Below are 24485 nucleotides of genomic sequence, written 5' to 3' on the forward strand. Positions count from 1 at the left end.
AAGGGTTGATTTAAATTTAATTGTCTGACATGATTAAACTATCAAACTATGACTGAGTTACTCAAAGAAGAGAGAATAAACAGGGTAGTGAGACATTCTTTATGTAACAGATATGCCCTAAACACAACGTAAAGCACAGAAAATTACATCAATTATGAAAGTAGGGAAAGAACGAAACCCTTCAGGCAGATTTTATCTGAAGCCCTTTTTTAGTAGTTACAACAGAGTCTAAGACTACCAATAAAAATTGGGTCACACAGATAAGTTTACCACACATGCAATCACAGCAGACAAGCAAGAGACTCAACTTCAATCCAGCTGTTGTAGGAGGCAGCCTACATTAAAATACCAAGAATTTGCAATGGCCCATAACTTACAAAACAGGCAAGTTCATTTCGTGCATGCTGATATGATGAATGGCAATGTTTTAGCCATTAGAGAACTTCAGGAACTCCTTAGCGTGAATTTAAACAAATAACAAAAACTTGTATAAGCAATCAGAAAGCAGTTTCATTATTATTTCGAACACAAAGCACTAATAAGTTATTTGGTGATACAAAGACAGTCAAGACTCAGAAAGCCAAATGATTTGACAGTCAACTGCGCATTCGGAAACAATGAGCAAAAATGAAGTTAAGGAAAACAAAGCATAAAACACAAAAACTTGAATGTCATATTCTGCTTGTGACTTAAGTATAACAAAACAAACACAATATAATCAATGACGTACCACAAACAATGTACAATGTACCACAAAAATCTGACAATGACCTGCAAAGTACATTTAGGAATCTGGTTAAGCCAATACTAAATAATGTGCTCAAAAAATACAAAGAAAATCTATGCTCATTAACAGTGCCTAAAACTGCTTACATTTATTCCATAAGACCATCTTTGGACTTACGAAGCCTCATTCTCCAGAGAAAAACAAAGGAAACTGTAAGTGTCTACATGCCATTTGAAGAAATAACAGAAACAAAGCCATCTGCTGAAAATCCATCAAATGTACAAAATATTCATAAAAATGTTCAAATATGTGCTGCAGTTAGAAAGACAATCAAACATGGATAATTATGTGCCAAACCAAATATCTATTTCAAAATGCAACTAACTGTATACTGCAAAATGGGCAGTACATGTACCAGCATTTTAGCAGTTAGCAGATCACTTCTATACTTGAGGCAGTTGCTACACATGCTACACATTCTATATCCAGTTCACCATCTGTCCCAAGAGCCTGGAAACTCAACCAAATTATCTGTCTCATGGGAAGTAGTTAGACAAACAAGCTAAAAATCTTCAGCCATGCCCTGGCTGACATAATACAGTGTTGTCAACTGTCAGAAGTAAAATATTTGATTTGCTCCTGAGTCATTGTAATTAAATGAGTCCATCATGTGTATTGTTGTACATTAGCCAAATTATAAATGAGGCAGGATAAATCACATTGAAAAACAGGTATGCGTACAGATACATTGTAACGACCTCGCCTCCTCCCTCGCCAGTCTCAGCCATTCCGCGATCAGCGTCGCCGGTCTACTAATCACCGGCCTGATCTCTCATCCCGCACACCTGCCTTCACTTAGTTTTCCCATCACACCTCTCCCTATTTAAACCCCTCCGTCGGATCAGTCAGTGCGAAGTCTACACTTCCCTGTGTCCTCTGAGCCGTTCCGTCTGTTTGTTGCATGTTTTATATTCGTGCTGACTTTGAACCTGAAGTCTCCTTTTTGGCTTTGTAAAGCTCTTTTTGTTTATCTATTTGATTAAAATCCTGTTTTGCCCGCACTTGCGTCCCCTGCTTTGGTCTTGCCTGACATACATTTTCCTGAAATTTGAACAATTTTTATGTTCAAAGACGTGACATCATGAATAGTACTTTCTGAAGCACACTAAATAAGTAAAAAAACAACAACAATGACAATAACAAAACAAAAAATAAACACAAATTTGAAACAAGACCCTTCACAGATATCTGAAATTCATTAATGTCAGATATCTGATATGCAAGAAATCAATAATAACCTCTGTGGAAAGCCCCTGTTATGCATCAAAGCGAAAGAAAAAGCTCCTGAAATATGCTCATTAGCTTTAACAAAGAATTAATTCACTTTTCAATTAGCTGAAAATATAATTCATCACAGCCAACGGATTGTTTTGCAGTAGTTGTTAACAAAGCCTCATTGTGTAATCACAGTATTATGAGGAACTGAATCCTCCTTTACCCACCCAGAAACAAGTGCCAAGGTGGACAGAGAACAAATTAGATTTGGCATTATCTGCCTTCATGAGCAAGGAATTGTTTTCAATACTGGTAACAGGAAATCAACAGATAAGCAATCGAGCAAAATTTGACAGAACAACTAAAAATAAACAAATTGTGGTTGCTAAGAAAAAAGTGAATCTAACACACACACACACACACACACACACACACACACATAGTATATATATATATATATACATATATTTGTAATTTATTCACTGAATTGATGATAGGAAATGAATAAGCAAGGAATGAATAAACAGTGTCAAAGCATGGTCCCTGACACTAGAAGATAATGCTTGATAAGTTTGCAGAATAGCTGGTGGAGACTTCATATGTTACAACACTTTCTGTTTATTTTGTGATTCTTTTTGCACTCTGTTTATGTTTTTGTCTTCCATAATCTAAGGCACATGTCCTTGGGCCTTCACATTTATAACAGCACCCATTAATCACATTAATTAGCTGGGAACAGACCAGTATACACATACAGGACATTAATTAATCCTTTTTCAACCATAACCGTATCAGTCTGACCTGGTCTGATGTCTCTTACCCATGACACCCCATACACACTCCAAGCCAAACACTTTAAAACCCCTCACTCTGGTTCCTACAAATGCCAAACTAACATGTACATAGTAAGGTTGTACACTGTGGAACTTGCTGATTTTTTAAATACAATATTAAACTTCAGTTGCATAGCTGGTTTTGTACAAACCGTAGATCAAAAATTTTAATGGCTAAAATGCAAATTAATTATAGAATGAGAAGCAAACATCTTGTAAATTAAATTTTACAATGAAAACATTAGTTAATAAAGAAATCAAGACATGGAAATAATCACATTGCTACCACCACTACAACTACTACTACAACTACTAATTATTATTATTATTATTATTATTATTATTCTCACTAAACATTTTAAAAAAGCAACATCATACAGGCAAAAAATTATCTACCCCTTATAAACATTTCATGCTATAATGTTCAGGATCCAACAGCATGATCACAAATGTAAGGTTAAAAAAACAGCAAAATAGTTCACTTGATCCCCGAAGGCAGCTGAGAACTAGATTAGACAGATCCTACAACTCATCTCTGTCAATGTCAGCGAAGCATTATAGAATTAACTTCAGATCAAGGACAACTCCAAATGAAATCTCCTCTTACTTTCATAAGCTTCAAGCAGAAAAAGCAAACCAAGTTACATGATGTGTGAGTAAGGTCTGCTTTTAAAGGATTATGATAGCTGTATAATAACTGGATATGTTAGCAAAACTAAGGGTATTGCAGTGAGCAAGCTAATAAAAATTACTCTAGGTGTCATTTAGGACCCGACATTTGTATCCAGCTATCAAATTTAAGAGAGGACAGATTCATTTTCACTTAAACTGTTATTTGATCTGGAAAGCTTTTCACATAGATGTGCATCAGTAACCTGACCCAGCATAAATAAGTAAGTGATTACTTTCACGTACAACACAAGACGACAAAATGGCCGCATCAGAACTCTCAGGAAATCAAGGAAATATAGCAACACAAGACAATCAAAACCTTGACTTATCATTAGTCACTGTGCCTGTGGGTTTACAACATTAAAAAGTTAAAGTTACTCTCTTGGAGAGTTCACCTGATGAAATGTTGACTGAGATTATATCCTCTAAAACTCCCTAAACCCTGTAGACCACAGGTGTCAAAATCCAGTCCTGGAGGGCCATGGTCCTGCTGTTTTTCTTGTCGACCAATTAATACAATCTCTGATTGGCTGAAGAGCATGCACACCTGTCTTCAAGGTGAAAATCAACAGGTAGCTAAGAGGTGAAAACATAAACCAGCAGGACCCTTGCCCCCCAGAGCAAAATTTTGACACCCCTGCTGTAGACCCTGCCTGGCATGTTCGTACAACCTGGGGGCGTGTCCACCCAGAGATAAGCCTTGCCCACCCAGATGAATCATCTGCCCATCCAATGAAAACTCTGAAAAAAAATCACCATTATAGCTATATTTTGAGCATTCATAGTAACTTAACATCCACGATACCTTCTGTGAAATAGGACATTATGTGATTTGGCCATTGTGCGAACATTTGGCATTGATTTGATTTGGCATTGTGCAGTATATACTCAGCAAAATCGTGACCAATAACATTCACTGATTTTCCACCTTTGTGTTGTTTAATAACCTTTCATTTCACTTCCAAATTGATATTTCTCCTTTGCTTCTTGCTGCTGCTATCACTATCACTGGTTTTGCTGCGTTTGGGAGCCGTGATGCACTTCATGGTAATATTTTCGAAAGAAAATTAAACAGAGATGATAACCTACAACATACAAGAGATGCGCAATACACGAGATTGGATGCTGCTGCCTACGAGTCGAAGCATACACTGTTAGATGGTAAACGTTTTGTTTCTAAGTAGGGAAAGTTCACATTAAAATAACGATAGAAAGTACAGCACAGTACATACATAAGCCATAGTGTACCATCATACACCTGGCAGTGCAATCGCTTCATATACAAGAGACATGAGATACACATGTTGCGTGCGGGAAGTTGTTGAATTTGCTATGTCTGGTTATGTTCGCTACATCCGTTCTCCGACTGGGATCTGTTATAACTCTGTTATAACCTTATGGGACCACGGACGTATATGCAGTCAAACGTTGCTCGATACGGTACATGACTGTATATAAGATGAACAAAAAACGTTGCATTGCATCTGCTAATCATATTGGGCCTAGACATTGTTCTATCCTAGGCAGAACCATCCTAGTTCACCATACAAACGTTCATCACACAGGCACTGCTGCCTGGCCCTGTGCATTGTATTCAACTGTTGCCTACTGCGGATCAAAACCAAAATTTGCTCACAAGTTACCCTCTTTAGTTCATCACACAGATGCTCATCAGAAAATCTAAATCTAAATTTTACAGTTTATTTATTCATTTATTTATTTATTCTTTTTCGTGGGATAATGGCCCTGGACCCCACTACAGAAATAGGATGCTGTAATTGTATTCCTCTTGCCCCCCCCCCAACTACACCCTTGTTTACATACCCAATTTAGGAAAAACAATATTTTTGTTGTTGCCCAACCAAATAATACAAATGCCCACCCTAGTAATGCCTCTGGTATAACATATCAGCAGCTTAGGCAATAATCACTTCTAAGACACTGGGCAAAGAACAGACTTTTTGGACAATAAAACGTCCATCAGTAACTAGCTGGAGTGAGCACACCTCCTTTGACACTGGAACATATGCCAAATATTGGTTTTAAAAAAATGCAAATGCAAATTAAAAAATTGCAGGCGACCAATATTAAATATTTCCTCACCTGTCCCACAGGTGGCACTGCACTCTGTCCAAGATCCATATATCCACTGGAATTCTGAGACAGGGATGTTGTCTAGATGGGTGTCTCTGCTGATGGTATATTCATATCGAACTCCTGGATTGGTCTCCTGGAAGAGCAGCTGGAGCACATTTTAAACCAAATTAAGGCACAAGCTCAGCCAAAGAAACATACATAAACAAATGAGTAAACTCACAAACTCAAGGTCAATGGCCATATCAATGTAAACACGCTATCCCATTTTCCAAGCATGTTTAAAACAGCTTTTGAAAGATAAGTACTGAAAGAAAATTAGTTTGGGAATAAACTTTACAAAGGCTTTGACCTGAACTTTGTGAAAGGACTGGGGGTATTCCAGAAAGCGGGTTTAGTGAAACTCAGAGTTAGTTAACTCAGAACAAGTAGTAAAGCTCCTAATAGAAGAGATGGTTTTGTTTTGCTAGGGGAGTGAAGCCATAGTGCTCTTTTATTAGGGGGTTTATTACTTGTTCTGAGTTAACTAACTCTGAGTTTTCACTAAACCTGCTTTCTGGAATACACCACAGTGCAATATCTTTTAGATTCCCTGCCGTATACCATTAAACCATTATGGTTCAAAATCCCATAAATAAGAGTCACATCTATTACTCTGTTTATTATAATAGTGCAATAAAAACACAACTGATGTGCTGATACGTACATTGCAGAAAATGAAGAAATGACCAATAATTTTGTTACCCGATCCCAAAGATTACATTAACATTGTAACATGTAGACTACATCTCATGGGTTGGCAGATCAGCTCTGCTAAGTTTTAAGGCTGGACTATGGATTTCTGAGGACGAATGACATGAGAGGAAGATATATTTTGACTGAGACATTTACCTAAGAGTACATTTCTGATGTTTGGAGTCACTTAGAATAGATACCATTCTTCACTCAGAACAGAGTGTTCTTATTAAAAACTGCATGATTCTAGAAAATGCCATATGCAGTAAGTGACTGGAAAAAAATCAGATGCCCAATAACACCTGAAGGGGTGTGAGAGCCTGGGCAGATCGTACTCCCAGGGGTTGGATGAATGAAGAGACGGTCATTAGATTGGAGTGCTCATGTCTGCTTCCGGTCACTGCAGACAACCCATCACTCCCACTCATTTGTGGGCTTTATGCCAAATGACTGCAGATCCCACAGTAGGAAGAAGCCCTTTATCTTCCAGCTTGTGTTTCCCATATCTGGCCTGAATCACTAATGAATCCTGCCAACACTTTAATGTGGCTGGAGTGAAGCACACTGGATTAAATCAAAAGCGTGTTATGACACTTACCTACCACATTTTCTATAATTAATCACAGAAGGTGAGGTAATTGCCCTAAGGCCAGTGTAAAATGATGTTTCCCATATATATATGATGTAGTTCAGCCTTGATTATGAGGTTTGTATGCATCTCTGAATAATTTACAGTCATCTTCTTCCTTTGTATTTGTTCTAAACACCCGTTTAAAACACCATCTTGCAGTTTTTTTTAATTAAATGCTCTGTAAAATAACCCTACGAAACTAAAGATTTAAAGCACATATGACACATGACCAGCCTTTAATTTGATGTAACACTTGTTCAAGCAATGAGTATCAAGCAATTTACACAGTTCTGCCATTAAATTTCTCTCAGAGCCCGCAGTCACTTAGAATAACGGGACATCCTTCATCCACATGTATTATGCAATCATCCAGGCACAGGTCCACTCCACACTCTTACATAAGCGGATGAGTCAGACTTAAGTGACGTTTTTCAGTTATTATACGATGCTGTCACCAAAAAGTGGATATAGAATTCGGTAAATCTTGCTTTGGTCTTCTATCTGGGAGCACAGGATCTGCTATTACAAGCCATGCTCATGCACAGAATGGGGAAGGAAATATCCTTGTTAGTGAACCGTTTGTTCCATGGTATCATCTAAACTCTGTATAACTTGGAAACTGAAAGATAGTGCAAGAAGACTAACATCTGTCAGGCATATTTCCTGCTCATCAGCAAAAGACTTACTTTAACAACAGATGTTTGCAGTAGAAGAGGGCAACGGATAAGAGACTTGCCCCAATCACACATTAAGTAGTACCTAAAGTTGAGTTCCTACAATCAACACTTATTCTAAGTCCAAGAATATGTAGGTCCCTTTTAGACTACTGAGATACACCCTAACTTCACCCTAATCATGTATGGTCTAAAATCTGTGTCTATGTAATCACATATGTATGATCTGAAATATGGATGATCTGATTTTGTCCTCTGCTGCATCCAAACATCCATGTTTTGTACCTGAATCCACACTGGCTCTCTGGTTGGTCCAGGGGAGGTGAGGTTTTCCAGATGACCAGTTCTCTCATAGGTGAACACAGTCCCTGCTGCTTTGTAGTCTCCATTCCACTGAATGGTCCACCCCCCATTCAGAAAGTATTTTTCAGGGTCATTGCTGCGTAAAGCCAGGAAGTTCTCAGCCTCTGCCACCTCCTCAATGCGGATGTCCCGCGCTCCCTCTGGAATTAGACCAATGTCCACATAGCCTGGAACAGGAAAAGAACAACTGAAAGATGCTGATTATTATTACAGCCCAAGGCTTACTTACAATATGCTGCTTTTATCAGTAATCTAGACAGAATGATTACCCAGACAGAATGTTGTTCATGAGAAGAACTGACTGCAGACCAACAATACTCCAATTCACAATGTTTAACAGTGTGGCTAAAGAGTTTTCCATTACGGAAAAGTCCTCAATGAGGTAACTTATCATACCCAGGCCCTCGCTCCTTTCAAAGGTCTTCTTTACAGTCTCACAGGTAGAACCATTGCCGTGACATACCCCACAACGGTCCTCTACTGCATCAGAGTCAATCTTATAGTCACAGCCAATACTCTGCAATACAAAGGACAGCAAGAGTCACCACAGCTCAGGTTCGGTCAAACTGCTCTACAGCCATTCAGTTCTTCCATCTATGGTACAATCTTTGCAGGAATTTAAACGTGCACTGCATTTATTAGCAGAAGAGGGAAATCAGTCAAGGAATCAGGGTGTGAGTAAAAGAACAGAGAAGTTGTTTTGCAGAGGCAGACTCCTTGATGGAAAACACATGCCTGTGTCAAATAACTTGAAGATCTCTCTTTCCCACCACTTCTCTGAACCTGCGAGAACATTATGTAATTATTTCCCTGGTTCTTGCAAACTCTCAGTGTCATGAAGCCTTGTTTAGCATAGTGAATAACACTCACGCTACTGGCTGCCAAACAAAAAACACGTGGACATTACCAAGAGATGCTATCTGCTATAATTTATTTTGTGATTCTGAACTGAAATGACCTACTTGGGGGTGGGGTGATAGTCAGGGTAAAGTAAATCCAGTTTAACAACACAAAAATATCCCTCCACCCTATTCATGTTATTCTACTTTGTTTTGACCTCAAAAGGAATTCAACTAGCAAAGAACTTGAATAGATAATTTGATGATTAAAAAAAAAAATTCCCTCATTGTATAATTGTTTCTTGTGGCTTCAGAATACACTCAAACAGTTATAAGTCCATCATGTGCACCACAAGTTTTAGACTGCACAGTCTGAGCAAAAAGGGGATGTGCCATGAGTGGGAGAAAAGATTGTCAAAAGCCTGTACCAACCTTACAGATGCCATTAACGCACATGTCACGGCTCAAGGTGCCCTCATAGCATTGTGTCCCATCAATGACAGCATCAAGCAACTTCTCAGAGAAATATTCATTCACAGGCCGGCAGTGAAGTTCACATGGATTAACTGACGGACAGAAAATCATGTACCTCCATCAGACTTCGTTTACAATCTATAGTCTCTTTCTACATGCAGTACTTTAGACACAGCGCTGCGCAGTTCTGAAAAGCATCATAAAATCGCTAGATTTAAATAATGATTCTGAAATGTTCGTGTTTCAATTATTCAAATTTTATTGCCCTACATGACACAGATTCTGCAAGGAAAGCAAGCAGCTGTGAGATGAAACTCACCTCTATTGTTCACGTGAACCCATTTGTAGAACTTGCCTTTGTAAGGCATAGTGTTGAACTGGCTACATTGGATATGTCTGAAAGTGGGCTGGTCAAGAGGACAGGGGTTAGTGTTACATATTCTGTACCTACGACGCTCCCCCACGCAGTACTTCCCTCCAAACTTGGGTCTGAATGACAACAGAGGAGAGGAGACATTTTGTCTTGTCTCATTTCTTTAGACAAAGAAATTAGCAAGAGAACTCATCAAACTTCTTATAAAGAAAATCCTCCTAGATAGCCTAAAGTATCTGCAATGCTAATAGTGCTAATAGTAATATTATAAGCCAATGTGAGAGGAAAAGATTATGGAAGAAAAAAAAAATACAGTTCAGGAAAGATTGTATGGTTATTGGCATTTTCATTTTATCAGAATATGAGGTTGTCTTGTGTTTAAGGGTAACGGTTCAGATTCAAGGTCATCTTAAAATATATCATTACGGTTATTAGCATTGCTAACACATTAGCAAATCTAACAGCAACATCTGTTGCTTGTCTTCTTATAAAGAGGGAGACGGAAATAGTGTTTCACAGTGTGTATCCCACTCTGGGTCAGATGGTCCAGATGCATGTTCTCCACATGCATCCCATCAGTTAAAATGTTCTCCATAGAGAACAACAAGAAGAATCAAGTCCTCTCCTACAGTGAAATCATCTAACCCTACTTACAGAGCCAAAAATGTGCATATGTATTTATTCTGCCTTTTTTATCCTGTAAAACGTTCACAGAGTTTCAAGATCTGGTTTTGAAAACACTGCAAAAATAAGAGGGTCTAATGTTAAAATTTTTTTTAAAAGATTGATATATATATAAAACATCCTGTGCTGCAGAAATCATAAAAAGTATGAAGTAACTCTGGATGAGGATGAAGAGGATATAGGATTAAAAGTTATACACATAACTTACACTGGATTGATGCAGTCTCTCTGGGCATTCTGCACTCCTGCACCACATGTTCTAGTACAGACTGACCACTCACTCCATGGTGCCCAGCCCCCATTCACAGCCTCAGGTCTATACCCAACGGGCACACATTCTCCCTGAAAACACCACTGAAAACAAAACACCACACACACACACACACACACACATATCCACATGCATGCACAGTGTCAAACAGATCACATGAGAAACATACTGTTCAGTTAATTAAGACTGAAAGGAGAACAAAACATGCCAAACCAACCCCCAAGTAACAGCAATTTCTGCACATGCAAACATCATAAACATTCAGGGTGCATGCAATGCTTACAGATGGCACTTCCAGTATAACATAAGGCAGTACCAGAAGTGTTGAAGTACTAAATATTTAAAGCCTTGATTGTCTTTCATATCAGTCATTTTTTCTTCTTTGTATTCTCATCTTCTGCATCATCCATTTTTTTTGTTTGTGTTTCTCACAGTCAAAAGACTGTGTTCTAATTTTTTTGTGACATACAGCTGTCAGATATTGAAATTAGTAGCTGGAAAATTCAGACAGAAAGTTTGACTTACCTTCTCCTCACCACATTTGGTCCCATCCACAGCACCATCCAACTTTGAATGACAGCGGTTTTCAACTGTACACCACAGGGTACTGCAGATATTCTGCATGATGGAGAAAACAAGTTTTTTTCTTAAGAAATAATGGATGAAATACATAGATATCAAATCACTCTTTCATGTAATAACTACCACAAAGACTCCTTGTCCACTTCTGTTCTGTTAAGTGTTCTCTTTCATTTAGAGTAAAAAAAACTCATGTGTCCATGAAGAGGACAACACTATACATTGCAGTCTTTAAAATGATATAATTTAAAATGATATTTTTAAAATGAATACCCATACTGTGAAAAGTGAATTACATTTTACCCGCAGTAAATGAATGAAGTAAATAAGCATTAATCTCCTTTCCTTCCCCTTATGAGGCTAAAGTGGCATAGCATAGTTCCATTGGTTGTTGCCAGTCTCACTGTAATTACAGGTACAAAAAAACTAATAACATGTAAGAATGTGAGTAGCCTGTAAAAGCCAGTCAAGGAGAAGTCGCACTGCACCCTCACATATACCATTGAAGCTAGTGGAAAATATTTAAACTGTCATCTCCATTGTGAAGAGATTTATCTGGGAATGAAACAAGATTAATCAGTCTGCTCTTCGGAACACTCTGGCAAGTACTGGAAGAGTCTGCCTAAAGAGCAATTACTCATGACTATGACAAAAGATATAGTGGACTTTGTCAATATGTCTAGAAATCCAGACTTTGACATGTAATCACAAAACGAAATATAGATTCAAAATGTAATACTTAACAATGCTGCTTTCAAAATACAAGCAGATTAGTGCCTGCCTGCTGGATATGAATAGATATTAGTTCTGCAAAGAAATTCACCCCAAATTTGTGTGTCAAACCAAATGGGCCCAACATCATCACACAGCTAAATTATAACAAAACAACTAAAAATGATCACATTTTTATCTCAGAAAGATTATTTTTCAGCATTTCCTCACAGTCATTAATATGACACGACTGAGTGGGCAAAAATGCAGTCGCGGTTTTAAAAATGCCATGCTTGTTCTCCAGTAAAAGATCACTGTAAACAATACCATGCTGAAAATCGCCTGGTTTTTCACATAAGTGGCTGCTGCGGCTTCCTCTCTGACAGAGATGTTAGTGTGTGGTCTTGCTGAAACCCCGAGAGCTGCTAAACGAAGGGGCTCACATATCACTGAAATTCTAGTGAACTTTCAGTGAATTGTTTACAGTATAACAGCAAGACATAGTTTAAAGCCACACACGACTGTTCACTACCTTGAAAATAGCCATAATGAGATTAAATTTAAGGATCGGTTAGCAGCCAATCTTAAATCATCTGAATTCCCCACAGTCCTCCACCAGTTCCTACCACGATTTTAACTACAGTGGTTTCCAGTACACTGACAGTCCATTACAATTCTGTAATCTGTGTAAATAACCCTAAATCTGTTTAATGCCACCATCCTGTTAGTGCCCCACACATTTGTCTAAAGTAAAGCTTTATCTTTTCAGTTTGGATTCTGAGCAATGGTTATTTAAACAAACTGCTCCATTGACTACAGCTGTGCACATATGGGGCTACTGGGGATTCTGTCAAAATCCATCACCATTAAGTCCTTACAAAAAGAAAATTTGGAAATTCTCCAAGGATACATGTCTATAAAAAGAAATATATGTTTGTTATGTCTGTTTACTAACAATATAGTGGGGGGGGGGGGGGGGGGGGGGGGGGGGGGGTTGAGTGGATATTTTTAAGAAATAGTGTTTCCCCAAGGATTCAAAAAGTAGAAATTTGATAACAAACAGGGATGACAATGGATGAGGAAATTGATTATATTACAGATAATATAGAGAGCATTTTATAATCTGTGGATTTTGCTAACTATTTGCATAATTTAAATAAAAATGCCTGTCTCTGCTTCATGAGCTTAATATTTATACGAACATTGTGAATTTAGATTTTAGTCTGCTCCTGAATGCATTGGCTTGTCGGTTTCATCCGTCAGTAACTGTTTGTGTATAAGACAGATGTGCGCTGCAAGAACTTTCTGTCTCTGTGAGTTGTGTGGATGAACCAGGAGTTGACAGGGGAGGAGTAGCGTACGTCAATGTCATCGCAGAGCACGGAGCTGGAGCCGTACTGCAGTTGGCACTGATGGGCAGCAGTGTAGAGGACGCCAGGGGGCAGAGAGAGCTGAGTCAACTCATTTCTCACGGGGGGGTCATCAAGGCACCAGCCCCAGCCTCGACTGTGGGACACAACACACAAACACATACATACCCAATTAAGCTCATATACATTCATATCACAATATAAAATAAAAAGATTGTTCCGTAGCACCTTGTCTTATTTCTGAAGTTGTATTTATATAAACCGTGACCACAGTCTTTCTTATGATACTTTAGATGACATAAAGTTCAACGTTAATCTTGAAAGCTGCTGTAGTATTTAAATGTAGTTTAAATACTACAATGGTTTAAAAAGTGCATGTGACGGTAGTGTTCAGAGTTGAAAGGCATCTTTGCTCTATTTGTAACCAAATCCATACTTGCAGAATATGGGCCTGGCTTTTGCTTGGGGAAATAAACATCAAATTACCTAACCAACTGTGACATATAAGTGACTGTACTTCATTTCCAAAAGACACATTTTAAAAGTCATACTTTACTGTTATTAAAGCAATTATCAAAGGTAAAATATTGCAAATATGGAAACTGTAACAGTCTTTGACAGAGTTTAACTGTATTAACTGGTGTGTTTGCTACACTCACTTGGTTGCTAAGGCCAAAAAATAAACAAAGCAAACTACTAGAGAGAGGTGCCAGATTTTCCATCAGTACAAAACTCCATTGTATTCAGTTCAAAATATTTCAGTTTTGATCTGTGCCATTTTGTGTCATCTTATTTTTAATAGCTCCTCTGAGATTTAGAATTCATTGTCCTGATGAAAGGTGAAACTCTTTTCATGTGGCAGTGTGGGAAGCACAACATTAGCAGTACTTCTTCCACTCTTTCCAACAGAATTTCCCTTCTGACAGTGGGAGCAACCAAGGGACATAATAGTGGTCAGAAAGTTTCCCATAATGTTGCATGGAAGAGCATATTATGAAGGGTTTATGTTTCATCACAAACAGAGATGCCCATAACCTGGCTGATTCAACTCCTAAGATGCAAAAAGTATCACAGAGTTCCCCAAAATACAGCAAATTATAAGTTGTAACAAACATCACAGAGTACTCAGACAGCAGTACAAAATATCATGTACCAACATATCACAACCAATGTTTAGGAGACACAACCTTAAAGAATAGCATTAGCTATGCAGCAGTAAATTACACTGTGAACCATTGCTCAAATCATTGAACTAAATATTACAACTGCCTACATTCTGGGAGAATCAGCCAGACTGAGTCCTCTCCTCATCGGTGCACTTCAGCAACTCCTAGCGCCAGTGTGCCACCGGTACAGTTGCAAAAAAATCTACAGGAAGTAGCATAGGCATTCACACATATTATGGTCCCAGGGAGATGCTTGCAAACTTGGTGGGCGAAATAAAGTAGTGGCTGACTTTGCATGGTATGGAGGACATATGATAGTCTTCACCAGCGGTTGTACCATAGCACAGGGAACTGGCAATACGAAGTTAGGGAGTATAGGGAGGAGAAATATTTTTAAAACAAACAAACAAACATCCTTTTGACTTCGAACACACATTTGCAACTGATATCAAAATGAATAAATAAATGAAAATAAAAGAGCATCTGTTCAAACAATAGGAAGGAAAACTGAGCCAACTGTCCTACTTATCTGGAGAATGGATCAGATCTGGCAGCTGTGACCTGGGACACAGTTTAGGAATTTAATATAGAGCACTTGTAGTACTTTTTCATACCATTCAGTATAAGCAATGTATCTGGATTTTAACAGACTACAAAGCTGTTTCAGTGTTAATCTAAGATATAAAGTGCATAAAAGCATTAAGTATTTATAAATGAGGAACTTTCAACAAGTTGGAGCTGACCTACAAACACTTCTCTAGCACATTAATCCAGCTGCCTTTTAATGGAGAGTTATGGCAGAGACATAATAGAAAATATACACATAAACATTCTCCTGTATTGTCCACAAGAAAAGAAAGAAAAGTTTTGGAACTAGATTTCAAGCCTCAAAGTGAGTCCTGCCAGCACAATTACATCTAAAGGCTGTTCTGAACTATTCTGTCATTATTTTCTTCATGTCGTGTGTGACAGCGCTGTGCACCACATGGTGTGACAGATACGACCGGTACAGCCTCAAAAGATGTGCTCCTCAAATAATCTCCAACTCAACTGAAATCTACCTGTCCTCACTGCAAAAAATAGATAATTCACCATAACCATTCATTTGGTTCTAACCTCCCCTACACAAAATAATACAAGATTCAGTCCAGGCAACACAGAGAGACACCCTATCCATCTGTAAACAATCAGACCACACTGCTTCGCCTCCTCCCACTCCCACCAAAATTCCATCTCCAACGACCACCTCCATCTTGACGCCGAAAGAAACAATCAGCTTTCACCATGGGTCTTTACAGACTCACTGCAGCATTCCACAATAGTGTACTGTGTTGTGCCCAATCCTCTCTAAGTGAGAAAGAGAGAGAGAGAGAGAATAGCGCTTTAACCAGGCAGCTTTGGGGCCCAGGGGTCAGAAAGAGTTTCAAATGATGCCATCCAGTGTCTTTACCCTGCTCGCAATGGTCTCTTTACAACATATTACACCAGCTCTCCAAATTATTAGATCCAGCTTACTGTTGAATGAAAAGATTGTATGACCTAACCACTGCCACCATCTCATAATGCACATAATGCATAATGCACCACACTTACTTGCTTAAAACAAATTCATCATGCATGTGACTCGGCAACTGAGTAACAATAGTCCTACTTTTGTTAATGCCTGGTGAAACAACTAATTGTTAAGTCCTTAATCACGCTCATAATGACTTCCCTTTTTATGCACTATTCAGTCAAAAGGGAAAGCAAACATTTTTACAAAAAAGAGAAACTGCTGTCCAAACATAAACCATGCTAAACCTCTAAGTGCTGCTTATACATTCATTGTTTGCCCTTGTATTTGTTGGTAACACTACAACTATCCGAACAATCGTATCATAGTCATTTACAGAGAAAATCTCAACCATGACGGCAGAGAGAGAGAGAGAGAGAACCGAGGCGAGAGAATAGCCAAGCGTTTGCATAGGCATTGAGACAAGGTGATTATTAAGCTCTCTAGGAATCAGCCTGGTCCAGATATTGTTACACATCCCATCTCAGGCCACTGCAAACTGTGTTAAGGGCTCCCAAGGGCAGCCCTACCCCCCTTCAGTGTGAGGTCAAGCTGCAGCAGTCAAGACATGTTTAATGTAATCCATATGGTGGGCTACAGAGCCAGAACAACTTTGACAGGAGAATCAACAGAGACTTGTTCTTTCTGTGGAAATCTGAGCTCTTCACACTCCCTTTGGTAGCACAAAGGAAAGTAGTTGAAATGGATACTTTATATGTGTAAAACCAATTAATGTTACAAATGCATCCAAATGCATTCAATTCACAGTCAAGCGTTGCCTACAACCAGCAAATTATGACATTTAAATTACTGTCCATAAGAAAATCATCCTGTTTAGAAGAGACTTAAATCAACAGAGATTCAGATTCTTAGAAAACAGTTACGCCTTAAACTAAACTGTATGCAAAAAGAAGGTTCTTCATTTAAAACCTAACCTAGGTCAACACCAGAAATCTTTGTTTGGGAGAGGAGCCACAGGATCTTGTCATTTGTTCATGTCTGAGTTCTGTCTTGCTGCTCAGAATGGAGCTGTAATTATTTTACTTTTTTGTCTTACAAAATAAAGGCTTTCTCCGAAGGAGGGAAATGTGTGTTTGTTGGTGTTTCTGTCTGTCTGTGTGTGTGTGTGTGTGTTTATGTCTGGATGTATGTGCGTGTGACTATGTGCCTGTGTGACTGTGTATTTAACAGTAAGTAAAGAGAAAGACCAACAGAAAGTGAGATACATCTGTGCAGTGCACTCACTCCAGAAAGCGGGTGATGTACTGGCGGCTGCAGCGAGACCAGCTTGGAGGAGAAGTTCCATACAGAAGCTGTGGAGACATGACGAAAGGTCTTTTTCCAACTGGCTCACAGTCATTGCCACTCCCATCATGCTGAATCCCAAAGCTGCAGAATAAGTTTACAGTCACAGTGAGGGGTCTGTGTGGAACGCAATACATTGAAACTGAGATCATCTCAGGGCGACACACACACAGACACACACACACACACACACACACACACACACACAACTCTCCTGACATTATCCCAAAGGGTGACTTGTATTTTTTTTTTTCTTTTTGATGATCAATTCAGTATGCCTTGATTTTCTCAGAACTTGCTCTAAATGCATGCAGTTGGTTGGCTACAAAAATTATCTAAAAGGAAGACTGACAGTTAAACATGGGAGTATGTTTACCTCAGAGAGACAGATCTACAAGATACAACATCAGACATTACATAGCAACATACTCTCTATCTGCCACTCAATATGTGCAAGAAATTGAGCGTCAGTAATCGTGCATTGTTGTTTCTAAGTTCATAAGAGCATTTTTCTTTTGTCTGTGAAACATTACTGTTGAGTGTGAACTGCATGTGCCTTGTGTCTTGTCAGATTCTGTGATATTATGATCTCATTGCTACCATAGATGTTGCCTTACACACACAAAAAAGTCATTTAACCAAAACTCTGAATGTTAATGATGATTAAAGAGATCTGAGAGATCAGATCTGTTTCATTTCCTGTTTTTTTTTCCTGTTTGTTTTAAAACAGACATCCATAATATACGAAGCCAAAAATATGATGGATAAAAAGAAAACTGTTAAAATTTTGTTCGTTGCACCTCCATACCGAATGCCTGTACAGTTCTATGAGCAGAAGATCTACTCTGACTTAAAGAAGTCAAAGGAAAAGTGCAAAAGGTGTAACATCTGGAAAAGGTTACTGTACGAAAGAGGAGCTCCGATGAAAGTGTAAAGTTTAAGTTCAGCTACAGGCTCCAGGGGGCCCTTTTTTTAACTGAGGGTGATAAGTTACAACTATGAGATCAGTAAAAAGCCCTCTGACTGGACCGATTAGATTATGGGTTGGCAAGACTGCTATAGCAGAGGGAAAAAATAAATATTACATCAAGGAGGGAAGTGATTTTTCAAGCTCATAAAATTGCCAACTTATATTTGAAAATGTACAGTGGTATTGTATATCCGACTGTTTCTAAAAACTGCATAGTTTGTTACACCTTGGCAAGCAGTAAAGTGATATGCACCAAAATAATAAAATGTGGACAGGGGAAAATGATCCCCAGAGAGCTATTAACCATTATGAAAATATTTCAGATGATAATACCCGTAATTACTTACATTTAAAACTGGGTATTTATCTAGTCAACTATTACCATTTATCATCTCTATGGCTATTAGATTGGTTGCTAGGAAATGGTACCATCATTTTACCTCTGCGTATAAAATGTTAATTAAAAAAAAAGATGATGCAGAAGTACAGATTAAATACATAAACATCATCCACAAAATACATTTCCACAGCATCAGTTAAAAATTAATGGAGAGGTAAAAAGCCTAAACATGAAATAAATGTTCACTGGTATTACATAAACATTTAGCCCTCTTATGTCTGACCAAAACAAGAGACAGATCAATTGAGTGTCTACAATTGAGCTGCAGAGCGTACGATGTGAGAAAAACAGCCTTCACCTCAGTGTTCATGAGGATGTTATTTAAGGACAGCAAAACACAGCATTCAGACTAAACAAAAAACACTCCTTTCAACCCTCTGGGAGACCATTATTTCCCTGTCGTCAACCAGGACTGCAGATAATGGTGGGGGGACAGACTTACTTGTGACCTAGCTCATGTGCTACTGTGAAAGCCAGTGGCAGACCTGTGTCCTCACTGATACTGCAGCTGCGGTGGGGTTGGCACATTCCGGCCACGTGAGATAGTCCTAATGTCTCACATGGCTTATTGATGGCAGCACAGATGTCCTTCCTGAGTAAAAGAAAAGAGTCAGTAACGCTCCATCATTCAATTCAATTTTATTTGAATAGCGCTTTATCAAACTTCCACTATCAAATCTCCACTTCTGAGCAGCAACCTTCTCTCCTTTTGTTTTCCTTTTCTTTTTTTTTTCTCTTTTCATTAAACTCTACCATTAACATGGTGCTGAAATCAACAACCTCTCTGGAATCCTCTTTTGTAGCAGATCTGCCCAGTAAGACCATATTGATGAAAAATGACAGGAGGCTTAAATGATGACAAAAAGCACTTAAAATACTGTTTTAGTAATTAAATGGGCACCAAAAAGCATTGTGAAATCTGACAGCAATTTAGAATTAATAAATTAAACATCACCAAGTTACTTGTTTTTCAAACAGAATCAGCTTTTCCAAATCTATTCAGCATGATGACAGGAGTGCTTTCTCCAGAAATAGACACACTGCAGGGGGGAGCAAAGATCTCAATGGATGGTTACTTCCTGCTCATAGGGTTTGAGCAGGAGGCTATTGTCTATTGTCTTACAATACTCAGTCTTTGAAATATTTTTAGTTTTCATTCAGCACCACATAAAAAGCAGAGAACCAATGATGTAAACGACAGAGCGGTCATTTTTAGGGCACACCTGGTCAGGAGGACAGCCACATCATGATGCGTTGGATGTTCATCCCCCTTCATATTGAGTTGTTTCTGCCACTTGCAGAAGCTGTTCAGACTGTTGTCAGCATGATGGGTGATCTTTAGATCCTCCTGACATGACGACAGCAAAACAACAGCATTACACATTTCTAGAAGCACAGACACCGAGGTAGACCATTGTATTGATGACATTTGTAACAAAGATGGCAGGACGTATGGAAGCGGATTTCTTATGGGCAGTTGCTAAAATATAAGGTAAACCTCCATTAGTGCTTACTAAGATTACTCCATTTTATGCAGATTACTTTGCCAATACGTTGACCCTTTTGTATCATCACATTTTAAATCGTGATGCTTTTTGCAAAATCTGAATACGCTGTATTTTTATTAGCTGACATAACATGCTTGTACTGACTTTCCTTACACAAATGCACAAATATCATAAGCCTAGCTGAAATCATTAGTTTCACAGCAGAGGGGTCAATACAGGTATTATAACACTGCACTTACACCTAACATCACCACAGAATGAAGCAACATAAAGTTAGTATTTACACTTTAGAAATACGTGTTCCTAAACCTAAACATTATTAATAAAACAGTAAATAGACAACTGTGAAATAAAAAAGAGAATGTTTCACTCCACAAGCTATAGTAAACACTGGACTCAGATGCACTGTTCTTTATAAGCTATTCATTTGGGCCTGGAGTTACAATAAACTATCTTTGCTTTGTCGAATTTTTTAAGTCATTGTTTATTCAACATCACAAAATGCTTCACACTGAGAAGCAAACTTCCGCTGTTTTTAACATTAGGCATATGATACAGGGTGGCCACAAAGTCCCTATGCATGAGTTTACATCCTGTGGTATGCTCTTCCAGTTGGAGAATTCTTCTCCCAGTCAGAGAATTTAGTGGATATGGTGTGGCCTCATCAAAGGGCAGACTTAACGACATGTCCCAATTCACTCTGAGGCATTGTGAAAGAAAATTTCTTAACTCTGGCTAACGGGTGAGGACCTAAAAACTGCAATCAGAGACTGCTTTAATGACATCCAACTGTCAGTACGGAAAAAGCTGTCCAGAGGAACATGGGAAAAAATTTAGATTTGAGCAGAAAATAGAGAGGAGGATACAGACAATATCTAACAAAGTTTAGTAAGCATGCGTAGGGACATGTATGCAGCAAAGAGATACCTCTGATCTGTGTTTTTTTGATACTTGAAGAAGAAATGTTGGTAATAATTAGTATGTCATCTCTTGAGTGCTACTGGGTGTCATTTGGCCCAGATCTGCTCAGACCATCTGGTATGCATGCTGCAAACATGAGTTTGCTTTACTTTGGGCTGTTTTCCAGTTTGTGACTGATTTCCAAATTACCTCATCCTGTTCCAGCAGAATGAGACGAACAACCACTATGTTGATGGCATTTCCAATGCTGGGATCCTGATACAACCCTGCCACCTGTAAGACAAAAAATAGTAAGAAACTTTAGTTGACTCAGTGTCACTTGAGTTTGTTTAGTTTCCTTAGTAGTAAGCATGAAAAAACGTTCAGAAACACTCCAATGTTCAAAAAGGACTTCAATTAATACATCTATATATCAATATGGTTTTATAAGTTAAACAACTTCTACAAATGTGTCAACCAAAAAACAAACCCTGACCTGTGCCCTTACCCCTCTGCATCTACGTAAAGCACCCCACTGCCTAAGAACAGGATATGAGATGGAAATGTTACGCTACAGTAACCATACAGAAGGTAATCACAGAACAAGATTATTAGTGTAGCTTCATATTTTATTTTATATCTTTCATTATAGAACGGAATATCAGACACCCCAAAATGTTCAAGGTTACAGTACATTACTGAACCTTGGATGACATCCATTTCATTCTGAGCCCCTAATCTGATCAAAAATACAATTCCACAGTGTTTATGAAAATGGCAGAAATACTTTTCTTAATTCCTTAAAAGTACAACATTGTACTGTCAGTTGGTACACAAATCAAGGAAAATGACTCTTTGCTGTGCTTTGTTTTAGTGGCTCCCCTGACTCTACACCCTCAGCACAATATATAAAGGGTTTCATTCATCAGATCTGTTTTGTCTCTCCAGGCTGCAATAGAGAGGACCTTTCTGTTTAAAAGGATGAAAGGCATAACTGAAATAACAGCACTGAAGACTCAAACAGGCTTTGTGCACTCAACAGTCCACCATGCTCTTATACCTGGCAATTCCATTCTTTTTTTTTTTCAAAACAGGCTAACTGCACAGATGCTGTTCACATTCATGGCAGTATGATACTCATGTTAGAACAATTGCTCAAAGGTTCATTCGGTCTAGTTAGTAAGGAATGAAAAAAAAAACAGCAGCAAGACAACAGCACAAGGCAACACAAAGTCTGACACTTATAGTAAACGATGTTATCCTCTGTCCTCTTGTCCCAAATATAATCCACATCAGCTTGTTCTAGACATGAGGAGGCTCCAAAACAAGTTGCTACAGAGGAAGCCAAGGATAATGGAGTGTTTCCTCATTGTAATACGTCCTTCAAATCATACAAAGTGAGTGGGTGTCTGTTATGGAAATCTTTTTCTTCCCCTCAGGGACTTTCCTTGGCATGCTCTCTCGTAAGAGCAGCCAGCCTAGGCGTATTTGAGAGTATTTTGGAAAACATGCCTGACAGACCACAGATGTGTTAGAGTGTGGTCAGCTGACTGGAATCCTGCTCAAGAGCAGCTAACAGAATGAATGCTACCATGAAGGATATTGTTGCTGTTGCGACAAAAGAAAGCCGGGGAAGTTGAGGTTACAAAAGGAAACAACAATAAACTGGAAAAATGAATGAGTGTAAACAAAGGGAGGAGGGTGGAAATTACACAGACCAAATAAGGATCTAGCTGACATTCTACACAAGGCCTGTTCCAGACTGAGCCCTCTGCTTCCAAAACTGATATATGTGTGTGTGTGTGTGTGTGTGTGTGTGTGTGTCTGTGCGTGTGTGTGTGTGTGTGTGAGAGAGAGAGAGAGACAGAGAGAGAAAGAGAGAATTTTAAATCAGCAAGTGGGCACAGAGAACCATTGGACTGGCAATTAAACTCACTATGTTCATGACAGCTAGAACGTAACTCTCCACTCCTTTGCTGCCATGGTATTCCACCATTTTGGGGTCAGCTACCACCAATGTCTCCACCCACTTTTCCCTGCTGACAGAGCGTTGCCGGATTCTTCTTCGGTTCTGCCGTCTCTCCCAGCGTTCCCGTTGCCTCTCCCACTTCACTGAAGCTCCTGTAGGATCTGAAAAGGAGGCAATAAAAACTATAACGGACTGTAAATATAGGAATTCTGTGCTCAGCATTTAGGAGTTTTTCCTTGCCAATAAAGCCTTGGACTGACACTTTGATGGTTCAATCCCATAATTTTGCAGAGCTGTTCTGTGACAGCATCTATGATAAAAAAAAAAGTTCTATATAAATCATACTTCACAGAAACAAACTAAGTATTAACTGACATCTATCTATCTATCTATCTATCTATCTATCTATCTATCTATCTATCTATCGGCAGGACTCAATCAAGTTCATCTTGAACGCTTACTTTTCTTTTCTTTTTTTTTACAGCTATTTTGCATTATGAGTCTCATACCTTTGACTCCACAGGTCCCATTAGCTGCTTGTGCCACATGGAGAGGCTGTACCAACGGGCTGTGGACATGAGAAGCGTGACGTTTATAGATGGCATGGGCTTGTGGTGCAACCTCTCCTTGACTCTGCTCCAAGGGTCTGATGAAGAATTCCTCCCCAGACAACTTGAAGAGTCCTGTCTATGGAAAACAGAGGGTTTGTTTCTTTATTCCATAAAAAAGTCTACATAAAATGATACAAAAACACCTGCAAAGAATCACAAAGAGTATGAAGAGTCATGCAATGCCGTTTATTTGACTTGTCTTCAATGTGCCTCTTCTGATGTAACAGTAGGACACCTGAACTAAACATCTGAACTTGAAATGGCTTGACTTGATATTGGGAAATTTATCCATATCAGTATCAACCCAACAACACTTTCATGTCACCGCACTAAGCCTTTGATTGAGTCATGATTTAAAACACTGCTAAACATTAACTTCCAAAGAGTATTGCATATATCTAAAGTCTGATCACAGTGGAGCCTGACAACATACATAAACATTTATTTTCACATCAAATTTTCATCTTTAAAAACAATCCAATCAGGTTTTAATTTTGGAGTATTTCTTAATTACAATGCCATTGAGCTAAATATAATGCAAGCATTCATTGTTTAAGATTAACTGGCAGAAAGCCATAATATCACATTATAAAGTATCCAATAACTTTTCATTACATGTTGAATCTTTTTTTCACAGGATTGTGGTTGGATTTCAGCCTGTGCATTTCATGTGTGATCAGGCAGTAAAAGTCTTGTTGTCTTTTCTTTTTTGACATTCCTCATACGGAGTCCAGCAATAAACCCAACATCAATCAACTCTGCAGGCACACACTGGCTATGATCTGTGCTAGCGAGTATA

The 24485-nt window shown here is 38.6% G+C and overlaps 1 protein-coding gene across 1 annotated transcript in view; it reads right to left on the bottom strand.

Annotated features, from left to right (window-relative positions):
• Positions 1-24485, bottom strand: part of adamts7 (a disintegrin-like and metallopeptidase (reprolysin type) with thrombospondin type 1 motif, 7) — a 41319-nt gene that overhangs the window by 13637 nt on the left and 3197 nt on the right. Inside the window, exons 3-16 of the mRNA XM_030765158.1 lie at positions 23585-23762; positions 23043-23227; positions 21317-21400; positions 19922-20046; positions 19141-19290; positions 17269-17412; positions 13297-13441; positions 11171-11263; positions 10583-10728; positions 9637-9806; positions 9276-9409; positions 8401-8521; positions 7927-8171; positions 5611-5749 (exon numbers count right to left, since the gene is read on the bottom strand). Coding sequence (XP_030621018.1) covers positions 5611-5749; positions 7927-8171; positions 8401-8521; positions 9276-9409; positions 9637-9806; positions 10583-10728; positions 11171-11263; positions 13297-13441; positions 17269-17412; positions 19141-19290; positions 19922-20046; positions 21317-21400; positions 23043-23227; positions 23585-23762 — 2059 coding nt within the window. The remainder of the gene's footprint in view (positions 1-5610; positions 5750-7926; positions 8172-8400; positions 8522-9275; positions 9410-9636; positions 9807-10582; positions 10729-11170; positions 11264-13296; positions 13442-17268; positions 17413-19140; positions 19291-19921; positions 20047-21316; positions 21401-23042; positions 23228-23584; positions 23763-24485) is intronic.

This window comes from Chanos chanos, chromosome 2 (assembly GCF_902362185.1).
Source record: "Chanos chanos chromosome 2, fChaCha1.1, whole genome shotgun sequence".
NCBI classification, from domain to species: Eukaryota; Metazoa; Chordata; class Actinopteri; order Gonorynchiformes; family Chanidae; genus Chanos; species Chanos chanos.